The 12297-nt window shown below is 51.9% G+C and overlaps 1 protein-coding gene and 1 long non-coding RNA gene across 14 annotated transcripts in view; one reads left to right on the top strand and one right to left on the bottom strand.

Moving 5' to 3' along the window:
• The window catches only part of PMFBP1 (polyamine modulated factor 1 binding protein 1), a 79943-nt gene that overhangs the window by 49050 nt on the left and 18596 nt on the right, over window positions 1-12297 (top strand). For 10 of the 13 annotated variants that reach the window (XR_014514240.1, XR_014514241.1, XM_083452386.1 and 7 more), the window contains 6 exons: window positions 117-263; window positions 4863-4946; window positions 5237-5383; window positions 6992-7075; window positions 7393-7485; window positions 9978-10061. Coding sequence is in view for 11 of the 13 variants with exons in the window: in XM_083452386.1 (XP_083308512.1) it covers window positions 117-263; window positions 4863-4946; window positions 5237-5383; window positions 6992-7075; window positions 7393-7485; window positions 9978-10061 (639 nt within the window). In the remaining 2 variants the exon portion in view is untranslated. Of the gene's footprint in view, window positions 1-116; window positions 264-4366; window positions 4505-4862; window positions 4947-5236; window positions 5384-6991; window positions 7076-7392; window positions 7486-9977; window positions 10062-12297 lie in introns of those variants that run through there. The other 3 variants (XM_083452387.1, XM_083452385.1, XM_083452380.1) reach the window with 2 other exon arrangements.
• On the bottom strand, window positions 279-4132 carry LOC310683077. Its single transcript, XR_014514271.1, has 3 exons — window positions 4030-4132; window positions 1811-3996; window positions 279-327 (listed from the first exon to the last, which is right to left on the bottom strand). It is a non-coding gene; the product is annotated as an uncharacterized lncRNA (long non-coding RNA).

The following is a 12297-nucleotide window of genomic DNA, read 5'->3' as shown; positions in this document are numbered from 1 at the left end:
GCACTGCTCCCCTTTTTGTCTCAAAAACTGGCACTGCAGAAGCACCCGACCCTCTGCCGCTCCCAGAGCAGACTGCTTACCAAAATCCAGGTACATGATGGGTTTGTGCATTGCAGGTTCTGGAGAAAGCAGCTAAAATTAAAGAACTGCAAGAGACCATCACAGATCTGCAGAACGAACTCTCCCAGAAAGACTTGGAGGTGGCGTGCCATCTGCAGGAGGAGCTCCTCCTGGAGTCACAACTGAGCTCCCTGCCGCAGCTGGTAAGGCTTGTGCTACGTGTGGGGTGGGCTCGCTTGCCACTTTTGCCTGAGGTTTCTCTCTGTCCTGAGTAGTGACAGAAGAGGCACAGTTGAGGGCCACCAGTACAGATTGAAGGCAGTAAGGCTAATCAAAAGCTTCCTCTTGTTTTAACTGGAGGGATCCTGGGTTGGTGGGCGCTGGTAACTGAGGGGTTGTAAGAGGCAGGAGCTTTTCTCGTGCATTTGCTTTCGAGCCTGTCTGGGGGCCATCACTCCTTGGATCACCTTGACGAGGAATTGGTCCCTTGTTATTGACCTGGGACCTAACCTGGGATCCAAGCAGTTCCAGAGAGGCAGGAAGGAAACACAGGCAGAGTTTTCTGGCCAAGCATTGGCTGCAAAGTCTACTCTTGGGTTGATCTCTCAGCAGGCATGTCTGGGGAGTTCTAGAAGGCTGCTGCTCAATGCAGCCTGCACTTGGTTTAGGCCAGGGGTCAGCAAACTTTTCCAGCAGGGGGCCGGTCCACTGTCCCTCAAACCTTGTGGGGGGCTGGACTGTATTTTGAAGAGAAAAAAATGAACGAATTCCTGTGCCCCACAAATAACCCGGAGATGCCTTTTAAATAAAAGCACACATTCTACTCATGTAAAAATGCTGATTCCCAGACCATCCGTGGGCTGGATTTAGAAGGCGATTAGGCCGGATCTGGCCCCCAGGCCTTAGTTTGCCTACCCATGGTTTCTAGCCTTTCTCAACCTGCGGGTCCCCAGATGTTGTTGAACTACAACTCCCATCATCCCAAGCTAGCAAGGCCAGAGCCCAGGGATGATGGGAGTTGTAGTCCAACAACATCTGGGGACTCACAGGTTGAGAACCACTGGTTTAGGCTGTAATCATCCATATACTGACCAGATACAATTCACAAGTTGGACTTTGTGTAAACATTGTTTGGACAGAGCCAAAAACCTCCCAACATTCTCTGAGTGGGATGGGGGTGAAACTGGGGGGGAACGAGATGTAACAGAATACAGAAAAGAAAAATACAATGAATGTCCTTTGTATACACTTGGACAATAATTCAGAAAGCATTAAAGGTGGATCAGAAGGATTCTACCAGGTAGCAAAGCATCAGTGAGAGAACTCCCATTATCATCAAGCCAGCTGAGGCAATGGAAGATGAAGTCCAACATCATCTAGTGGGCCACAGTTTCCCCACCCATGGCCTTCCTGGGTGATTAATGCCCCATGGTCAGCTGCTTGCTGGGAGAGGTAGTGCTGGTGATATGCTTTTCTCAAGACAGATGCAGGCAAAGGAGACTTCTTGGCAGTTCAGGCCAAAGAGGAGGCTCGTTGGGTGCAGAAAACTCTCTGATCTGCAAGGATGGATCAGGAAAAGCCCCAGGCATCTCAGCCCCCACCCCCACCACAGAGGAAGCAGGAGGATGGCTTCCAGACAGGAGTGGTTCTTGTGGTCACTATTGGCATGTCCCTTCCAAGGCAATGACTCCTCCTTTCTGAGTGGGTAGAGCAGAATAAGCACAAAGACACACTCCACACACACAGAGACCCTCAATGTGAGTGGTGTGTGTGGTGCGCTCCTGCTGGTGCCAAGCTCTCCTTGCAGGAAACATTCTGGTGTGTGAGTGGAGAAGGAGGAGGGAGAAGCAGCCCTGGCAACCCCTGGGGGCAAGATGTTTGGCCTGGGGACTCAGCAGCTCCTCGCTCAGCCTTCTGTCCCTTTGTGTCTGCTCCTCCCCTCTCCTTGGCTTGTTATTTTTCTTTTGACCACTCTTCTCTGCTCCCAGGTCAAGGGCTTGCCCTGTTACAAGAGAAAACTTAGCCGAAAAATTAAGAGGTTTAATCAAAGCTTCTCTAGGCAGCACGAACAATCAGAAAACACTGAACTGGACAAAGTTAACTGCCATTCAGAGGGAAACAGCCAGGGCTTTGCCGTTTCCTGAACAAAGGACTCGGAGACTGAGCCAGAGTTGTGAATGGAAGTGCCAGGAAAAGCAGGCGGGGGAGCCATGCAGCACCGTTTCCCTGTACAGCTCACACGCCGGCCATTTTCCTTTCAGCGACAATGTGGAGAGAGGCAGGGAGGTGTCCACAAAGCCAGCTCCCCTCCCCACCCACAAAGGGAACAGATTTTTCTGTCTGAGAAAACGGCTAATATTTCAGGCTTAAAGGAGGGAAAGGAAGCCCTGGTCTCCCCTGAGGCATCCTTTGTGCAGAGGGGTGGGGAATGTATGTGCTTGTTTGTGGGCATTGCCACTGCTGCTTTCCCCCCCAGACTGAGTGCAACCTGCTACACCCAACCCAGCTGGCCTCTGCCTACTGAACCTGTAAAGCAGAGCCACCCAGCTCTTCTTGACTCATTAGGAAGCCATTATTGTGCTTTCTCTCTGCATGTATATGTGGCAAAAGAGATCCAGAGAAGGGAGAAGGTTGGAAGCGGACAGCTAGAATGGGAGTGGCCAAGGATCAGGCCAAGGAGTAGAGGGGAGGGAGAGGCCAAGGCAGGATCTGCCTGATCTTTGCCATGTGGCAGAGAGAGGGTGATGAGGCAGGGCTGATGTTCTCCCCACTCCTTTGGCACATGGAAGGTGCTCCTCTTTGCCAGCCTGGCAACCTCCTCCAGCTGGGGAAGGTGCTGGCTCTCTGCTCGCTGGGGGTTCTCCAAGGCCCCCCCGGTTTGAGTGTGCACATGGGCTGATTAACAAAGAAGGCAAGGTCCTGGTGGGGCAAACTGGCAGCATCTCCCCTCAGCCTGCTTGCCACCACCGGGATCCATGTTTCTGCATTGTGGCTGCTGCTGCTGCCGACTGGCCCTGTGTGCAGAGCTTGGAAGGAAGGAGGGTGTTCACGCGTACCTTGCAAGACAAGGAGCAGCCATGTGCGCAAGGGAGCCGGGGGTACGGTTTCAGCTTGGCTAAACAATTAAACTCTCAGAGCCGAGGGAGGAGCAGTAGGGCCGTGATTTTCTTTTCTTTTGCAGTAATTGCCTCAGCAATCAGCTTTGATCATCCAGGAGCAGAAGAGACGTGTTGCAAGTTGACATCCGCGGTTTTAATGCAGCCATTTGCATACAGGCGCAGAGCAGAGCACACGGCTTTCTGTGGCGTCTTTGACCTGAAACCGCAGCAGCTTCATAGACACCTCATTTAATTTAATATTTCGCCTCCACTGCAGAAGCCATTGGGGATGGGGGTGGGGCGGATAATCTGGCTCTTGCTTTCCCTGCAAATGTCTCCAGAAATGACATGAAAGTAATTGCTTCTGAACAGAACAGAAAGGAAAAGAAAAAAGAAATAGCAGAGTTGATTCCGCTTAAATAGGAGGGGATTCGCCCCAAAGATGCTGCCCCCTTCTTTACAGCAGGAGAATGGATGCATGTGTGGGGAGCTGGGGACAAGGGGGGGGGGGAGAGAGAGAGATGACCCAGCCTACTTGTCAGGAGGAGGAGGCATCTTCTGTACTGCCGTGGCTGAGACAGCCTTTCGCCCCACCCTGGGGGTGGGGAACTTCCTTCCTCCTGACGATCTGGAGGCTGCCAACCACTCTGCCCCTGTTGTGGATGGAGAATCCTGAGGGACATTAAATGGATGGTTTCTCTGCCAGGCAAGACGTAAGAGCCCTGCTGGACCAGGTCAGAGGCTCAGGTGACTCACTGTGGCCAGCGAGAATGGGAAGCCCACAAGCAAGACATGAATGCTCTAGCCCTCCCTTGCAGCCCATCTCACTGCCTGGCCTCTGAGCCACCTTGGCTCATGGCCATGGCCAGACCTCTCCCCCTTGTAAAGTCACAAAATGGGTGGGAGCTAATTCCCTTTGTTCCGTTTGCATCGTAGGCAGTGACCCTCTGGCTTTTTCTCTTCCTTGGGCAGCTACTGTGCTCCAGCAGCTGGGTCCTTTGAGAACTGCTTCTCCTCATCCAGATCCACCAAGCACCTGAAACTAGAGCTAAAGATCTTTGGCCATCAGCACAGCACAGCCCCCAGCCCAAGACAACAGGGCCTGGGTGATTCTGACTCCTCAGAGGCTGGGGAGGTTCAGGGTGCCCATTTGACGTGGCGACTCAAGCTTGGAGTTCTTTGAATTTCTACAACCCTGTCCAGCCCCTTTTTGGGTGTTTTTCACCTTTGAGGGACCACTTGGCAAGCCCTCTGGCATGGGGTGGGGATGGAGAGGCCACCAGGAAGAGCTTTTTCTTCTAGAGGCCAGAGCAGCACCATTATCCCCACCACTATGCTGCTCTAAGGTATAAAGAGGGTTAGGCCTGGCATTGCTGCAGCTTGTCTAGCTTCCTCCAGACAACTGCCCCAGAAGCCAGGACACAATGCTCACCAGCTCCAGTGGAAGGACTGTCACAGCATTGGCTGATGCCCACTTGGCACATTGCCAGGTCCTCCAGGCTTCCTCCTCACACCCCTTGGCCTCTGCCTCCACTCTGTCCTGTCTGGGGTATCTCCCCCTCCCTTCCCAAGGCTTTTGGGGCTGCAGCAGCACAAGCCGCTCTAGCAGATCAATACCCTGAGTCTTGTCGTCTTCTCCCTGCTTATTGGTTGACATTCGCAATCCTCTCTTCCTCCCTCCCTTCCTGTATAAACCCCTTTCAGCTGGAGCAGCAAGCCGCAGAGACCCTGAGGCTTCGGAGCCAGCTCCTGCTTGGGCAGGATGAGAGAGACAGCCTGGCAGACAAGGTACCCGAGACCCCTCTCTCCCCTCTCTCACGTGGCGGCTGCACAGAGGCAACGGGAAGGTGTCTTGGCTTTGGGCCCTCCTTGGGCCCCAGCAGAACTCCTGGCCTGCTAATATTGGTTCCCCCCATCCCCACAGGCAGGCAAGCAAGCAGCGCTTCCCTTTCCCACCTGCCCACCCAAGGTCTGTGCTTTATGCTGTTTTGTTAAAGCCCCTTTAATACTAATTGATTTCTCTCTTCCTCCCCCCTCCCCCCCAATTTCTTCCCTTTCTTCCCTGGGCGGGTCAATAGCTGGATGCTCAGGAGCAGAAGATCTATGAGTTGCAGAGCAAGCAGAGAGAGGCACAGGCAAAGCTGGAACAGAGCTGCATCCGAGTCCTCCAGTTGGAGCGAGAGCTGGAGGCCAGCAAGCAGCAGCAGGAGGGATCCCAGAACCAGGTACGGGAGTGCCAGGGAGGAGGAGGAGGAGGAGAGGAAGAAGAAGAAGAAGAAGAAGAGGGAAGCCAGCCAGGGCAGCAGCAGGAAGAGGAGGGAAAAGCTGCCGCCGCTGCTGCTGCTTAGCCGGGTCTAGCCAGCCCCTTGTTGAGGCTGCTGTAATGGAGCAGATGTTCGGTATATTGATCTCCTCTTCCTCCTCCTTGCTGAGCTTGCAGTGAGGTGACTGGAAGAGAGAGAAACCATGGCAGAATGAAGAGGGCGGACTGTCAGATGCCTGGATCTGGGCTCACCAAATGGGTACTGTCTGGTGGAGACAGCCTTGGTGCCAGCCTTTCAAGTGCCCCCCTCATCCTCCCTGGCAGCATCTCCTTCCTGCCACTGGCTGTGCCGCCGTATAGATCTGTGTGGAGGAGGAGGAGAAAGAGAAATGCACCTGGAGGAGCCTCAGTTATGGCTGCTACTCTTGTGGACTCCGTTAAAAAGCTGGGCTGGGATTCTGCCCTCCAGGCCCAGGAACGTATTGGCAGCTTTAGGTTTTGTCTCCAGGATCTTGAGGGTGTTGGCAGCTGGGGTGGCCTCCTGCTCTGGAGTGTGGATAGTGGATCTGGGCTTGGAGTGTGTCCCCAATAGCAGGTGTGTGTCCACAGGGGAGCTGCTTGAATTGCACGTTCCTCACTTGCCTTTCCCCCCTGGCAGCAGAGTTAAATATTTTTCCTTTGTTGCCGGGGGGGGGGGGGGAGAAACATCTGCTGCCCCTGGATGAGGGCCTGATGGAGCTCCCAGGCTCTGTCTTGTGTTTGACCTGAGACGGCGGATGCTCAATCATGCAGGGGAGGTGTCGGAGACTTGACCCCTGGTTTTTGGCTGCAGTAAGTCAGGTGCATATGGTTTCTGTCCCTTTTCCTTTTCTGGACAAGTCAGCTCTGGCTTTCTGCGAAGGAAAGGTGGGTGCTGTTCTCAGGTGGTGGCGCTCCTCCCTCTCCACCTCTGGGTTTAGAAGGCTGCATTGGAAGAATTATTGAGCTTAGGGACATCAGCTGCTTGTTTGATGCTCTGGGGGCCTTTTTGTGACCGGCACTGCTTGCATGGTACTGTTCCTGCCCTGAGGACTTTTAACAGATATGCTCTTCAACTGCTACCTGATGGGTCTTCTGGTTTTCAAAGTCCCCACGTGTCTATTATGTTGTGGCCGGAATCTGCAGAACAGCATCATAGGTGCCGCTTGGCTTCCCAGGAGGTGGTCCCCTGTGAAATGTGGAGAGCACAGGGCACAAAGTGCACACCAGGCACTGCCCAGTGGCTGAAGCAAAGCCTCCTTCCCTCAGTGTTTGTATAATCAACATTCAAAGGCTAGAACATGGCAACCACCACAATGGTCACCGCAAGTATATCTGGAAGCGTGCTCCTGGGGGTGGGGGAGCTGCAGTTGCCCCCTACCGTCATAGGCAAGGTGAGGTGGGAAAAGTTGTGGCATTGCCTGGTATATTATGGAGTGGAGTCCAGCCAGAGTGGGTGGAGTTTTCCATCTGTTCCCCTTTCACTAGCCTTTACACAGGAATAGTCCTGCAACTAACGTATGTCGCTGTGTGTGTGTTCCATCTTCGACAGTTCAGCGAGTGTCGAAGGCAGCTGGCCCAAGCAGAAGGTGAGAATGAGGTGCTGAGAGCCCACAAGCTGGAGCAGATGTTGGAGGTGAGCAAACGTCAGGCAGGATGCCAGCCAGCAGCACAGCTGGCCGTCTGACCCCCACATTCCCTTTCACCCCTCCTCTGACCCCTGACAAGAGCCAATGTTGTGTTTGAGAGGAGGAGGAACAGAATGAAAGCTCCTTCTCAGTTGAGGTTGTAGCTGATTCCTCTGGGCTTTTCCTTCCTTCCTCCTTCCCACAGGAAACCCTCAAAGCTCACACACACCCCTGTGAGTTCTCTGGAGTACATTAGGGGACAGGCACAGGAGGGGCCTGGGAGTGACGGAGGGTCCCTCTAATCCACCACCTGCTTCCCTACTAGATTGAGAAACTGGCGTCCAGCCTCAAAGATTGCAAAAGGAGTCCATGCTTGGAGACAGAAGCAGCCCAGAGAAGCGGCAAGGAGAAGGCGCTGGTAGGTTTGACTGGACAACAGGTAAACTTCTGCTCCTTGTCTCCTTGTGATCTCTTCTTCCATTGCAGGAAGGGCTGTTCTTTTATTGCATTTGTCACATCTGCCTCCAGAAGACCTGAAGGGAAGATAGGTGGGATTGTCCTGCTCTTTACTGAGAGAAGGGGGTGCCAGTGGGTGGCCATGCCAAGACAGGAGAGAGGGTGGCTCTGCACTGTGCCCTCCTGGGTTCACTGCCAAGGCCGCTTCCAAGTGTGCTGCAGGCCGACACCACAAAACAGAACAATGCAGGCAACACTCACGCTAAGGGGGGAACCAACAAAAGCAGACGTGCCATGTGGTTGCATGCCTTGCCCTCCGCCATACTGGCCACCATGTTTGGCCTGCCCCTCTGCCAGGCCCTCAGACAGGCTGGGCACCATATCTCTGATGCCATACTCCAGGCAGGCAGGTGGTTGGGTGCTTCCAGGGACACAGCCCAAAGTGGAGCCACTGCTGCTTACAAAGCAGAGCCCTCCAGAGAAGCCCCTTGGGAAAATGAGCTGGGATTCCAGTTCATGTTCCCTTTGCTGCTGCTTGAGCCCAGCATCCAGTCATAGAGCCATGGCAGGAAGGCAGCCTCTCCGCATCCAGGGGAAGGCAGAGCTGCCAACTGCAGGTCTCCTCTTGGGGCAGAACAAAAGTGCTGTTTCTTTCTTCCTTCAGGCATTTTTCTCAGTATCGTAAAGTACCTGGCTGGGTTTTTTAATGCTGCTTCAGTCGAAGGCCCTTTAGTTTTGTGTGCTGGGGTGGGGAGCAGTAGTTGCAAAGGCTGCCTATGACTCTTTGAGCCCCGCTATCCCACCCACTGATTCATTACAGAGAGGGGAGATTTTCAAAGGCAGGACCTGGAGCAGGACAGGGCCAAAGGCAGGAGAGGGTCAGAGGAGGCTGCCTGTGAACCAGGCTCTTGCCTGCCCATCACAGAGGTGGAACGCTCTCCCTTAGGAGGTTGTATGCTCTCCTTCATTGCAGGTTTTTAGGCAGAGGTTGGATGACCATCTGTCCTGGTTGCTTTAGCTGAGATTCCTGCATTGCAGGGGGTTGGACTAGATGACCCTTGGGATCCCTTCCAATTCTGTGATTCTATGTGGTGGATAAGGAAGAGAGTTCTGCACGTTTAATGATGTCTCTTGTGAAACTGACTCTTCTCTTTGCATGTTCTTCTCCAAATCAGTTTTGGTAGATATTCCAAGTGCAAAAGTGTGTTTTGAGAGAAAGAATAGTTTCTATTTATTGCTCTACTTTCATAATTTTGTAATGCCACCCACTGAATTTCTTGTCTAAATGCTTTTGCCTTTTCTCATTGAGAGAAGTGCTTCAGCTTCCTGGTCCTTTTCGTTTCCCTCTCTGCACATTTCTTTTTTGGGATTGGTGGCCAGAGCCACCAGCTATATTCTAGTTATTGGCCCCCTATGGATGCTATGCAGTCAATACGAAACTTTCTCTTTGAAGCCCTGCCACCATTTTCACTGGCCCAGCACCCAGAGTTTCTTTTTTTCAGGGGTGCTTTCCATTGGAGCCTGCAGAACTCTTTTTGGGGTAGACAATTTAAGTATTTTTTTTCTCCTGATGTGAGTCACTGTGTTATACTAACTGTCACCTGCTGATCAGTTGGAGGGATTTGTTTCAAGCACTTTCCAGGCTTCTTGGGATTTCACAGCCCGTTATAAACCTGCTGACTTCGTTCTTCACCACTGACTCCAGATCATTTATGAATTGTTACACAGCTCTAGTCCCAGTATAATATGTGAGGAGACTTTTGGCTTGATTCCATTCTTCATGAAAATCCTCTTGTTTTTCATTCTCATTACTATATGATCCAAACAAGAGGATTTTGTCCTCCGGCCCCATGACCCATCTTGGTAAGCAACTTCATCAAAGGCCTTTTGAAAGTCCAGGTACACTGTGCGCTGTGGTTGAAAGGTGCTTGAAGCAGGTATACTCTTTGCACAAGCAATGCTGATCATTTCTTGGCAGGGCTTGTTCTTCCACACGCTTGTATTGCCAGCCTCATCATGCTCCCCCAACTTTACCTGGGACAGAGGTTCGGCTTACAGCTCTGCAAGTTCCTCAGCCCTTTTTTTTCCAAAATTGGTATTACTTTGGCTACCTTCCAGTCCTCTTGCCACAAGGTTGATTTTCAGTGAGAAGTTACATATTTTGCTAATAGTCCAACAATGGTGCATTTCCCATTCTTTTGTTCCTCTTACCTCCTCCTCCGCAGCCTCCTCCTTTTCATGGCTTCCTGGCTTTAACCAGGATGCGACTGGGCACCTTAGATATTTTTGTTTAGCAGAACGACAGGATCCAAAAAAAGTAATAGCAACTGTGATGTGTGTAAATCTGGAATCATGAAGGGCAGAGGAGGCTCTCGAGGGGCTTCACTTGCCCTCGCTGCTCCCAGGGGGATTGTGAGCCTCTTTACCAGCTGTGTGTCTGGTCTTCTCTTTCAGACAGAAAGAGCAGCAGCTCGGCTGGCGGCACCAGAAGCGGAAGCAGTTACCTGGAGGAGCAAATACAGCTTGGCCCTCTCAGAGGTACTGTGGAGGCAAAGGGTTGTGAAGGGCTGGGGTGAGAGAAGGATGCTCCAAGAGCTGCCAGCTTGTCCACTAGTATCAGCTCTCCTTGATGCTTGCTTTCAGTAAAGCATGAGAAGAAAGGAGTTCTTCAGAGAGGCAGGTAGGGGCTAGCCTGATCACTAGGAGGCCATGGAGTCGCCCTTCAGGGTTGGAAGGGTGCTTGAGCAGCTACTCTTCTGCCTTCCTGCCTTCCACCACATGGTCATGGTCCTCACAGCACCAGAAGCATTGAGCTGGGGTTATGTGGTGCATCAGTCAGTCTGACAGAAGGAGGGAGTCGAAATGTCCGGCACTGAGCACATCTGGCTTGCCATGCTTGGACTGCTGGAGTTGCTCAGTTCCCCACCCTCCCTTCCTCCTCCTGTCTCTGAGCACCAGCCAGGGGGTGTGTCACTGTGACTGCTCAAGGCATGCACTTGCAGCCAGTGTGGCATGGCAGAGGTGTGTACATGCCTGCATTCAGAACTGCCTGCCATTTCCTTCAAAAACAGAGGTGCCAAGTGTGAGTTTTGACTGCTTCCCCAGTCAAGGTTTCCTTGAAGCTCCCCAGCCCTGGGAAGGAGGGAGGGCAATGGGACAGGCAAGTGCTGGGCTTCTACCAGGAGGTCCAGTGGCTGAGAGGACGAGCCCTGTTTTGTCTTCTGCCTCTGGTGAGGAGGCTCTGCTCTAGGTGGGAATGGAGCTGCGGATGGCTGCCTTTTATTCTGTGCCTGTCAGCTGCTGAATTTGCAGGGAGCAACTTGCCGTCTTTTCTTTCTGGCTTTTGAGAATCCACAGATATGGGGCAGCATTGCCTCTTTCCCCCTCTCCCCACAGCATCCCTGGGAGGGTGTGTGTGTCAGAATCTGTGTGTGTGTGTTTAATTCCCTGCTTTCAGAGGAACACAACTAGCAAATGATGGGATCTTTGACAGAACAAAGGTATTTTTGAGGGCTCTGTAATAGACACTGTTAATGCGTCCCGTCCCTCATTGTCTGCTGTCTGATCCCATCCCTCTGCCAGACAGTCACTGCGGGATGAGTCACTTCTCATGTCTGGCAATCAAGGTGAATTTTCAAAAAGCTGCCATTTTGAAATTATGCAGTAGATGCGGTGGGGTGTGGGGGAACGGCCGAGGCAGAGCTTGCAAAGGCTGAGGGAGACCCCTGCTGTCCTTTTCAGGAACTCCAATCCTCCCACCCCCAGCATTGCCAATGTGCAGGAAAGGACAGGCAAGAGTTGTATTAATTACTAACTGCAGCCAAAATGGAGGCAGCTATGCACAGGTTCCCATTGCTTTTATGACTCTTGGCCAGGGGTGGGTGAGTTATTTACATCATCTGCTGCATCAAACAGGGGGCCCTTGCTAGGAAGATTTTTTGCTCCACAGGGCTTCCTGCCACCCTCCACCACTGTAGCTGGGCCCTGAAAATGTTCTCCAGACACCAGCCAGAAGCGAGCAAAGAGTACCAGAGGCAATGAGGGATTATAGGTGTGTGGTTGTGGTTGTGCTCACAGCCCCTTAAACTTCTTTCTAATCTTACTGCATTCCTTCCACCCCACCCCCCACCCCCAGTGGCCTGAGTCTCAAGCACCCCTTAGTATTGGATTTAGTAATAATTAGCAGTTCTTTGGCCCTTCAGTGCTAAGCTGCCAGCGCTCTAGGCCAGCCATGGTGGTCCACAAAGTAAGGCAGGAAGACGCTGAGATCTGCGCTCAGGGCTTCTCTGAAATGACACTGCTGACTCCTTTCCTTAGGAAATGCTACCTGCTCATTCCTCCCGTCCACCACTTCTCTTGGTGCATTATGATGGAGCAAGACTTTCACCACAGGATGAAATCTCATCCGGCTTAATTCTGTTGTCTAGATGTTTGCCTTGGACTTTCTGGATTCCTCCTCAGTTTTCTTTTGTTAAAAAAAAGAAAAATGGGTGCTGTGTTTGGCTGTCTTCCAGTCCCATTCACCTTTTGGGTTGATGCCACCTGACCCCAGTGATCTGTTGTGAAATGTATGCTTAATTAGATAATTCATTCTAATTCCTTTTTGGGGTTTTTTTAAGAATATTTTTTTATTAACCGACCAATCACATCAAATCAAACTAAATTACATAAATTCCAAATTACACAGCCGAATTTTAATTTTTTTTTAGGGGTACCCATATTTCAAGTTCCGAAGGGATCCAATCAACTTCTTACTTCTTACTGCTGTTTTAAT

This window comes from Podarcis tiliguerta (genome assembly GCF_965153285.1).
Source record: "Podarcis tiliguerta genome assembly, chromosome: 8".
Lineage (NCBI taxonomy): Eukaryota > Metazoa > Chordata > Lepidosauria > Squamata > Lacertidae > Podarcis > Podarcis tiliguerta.
Note: the sequence above shows the minus strand (reverse complement) of the source record. Positions and strands in the feature narration are given on the sequence as shown.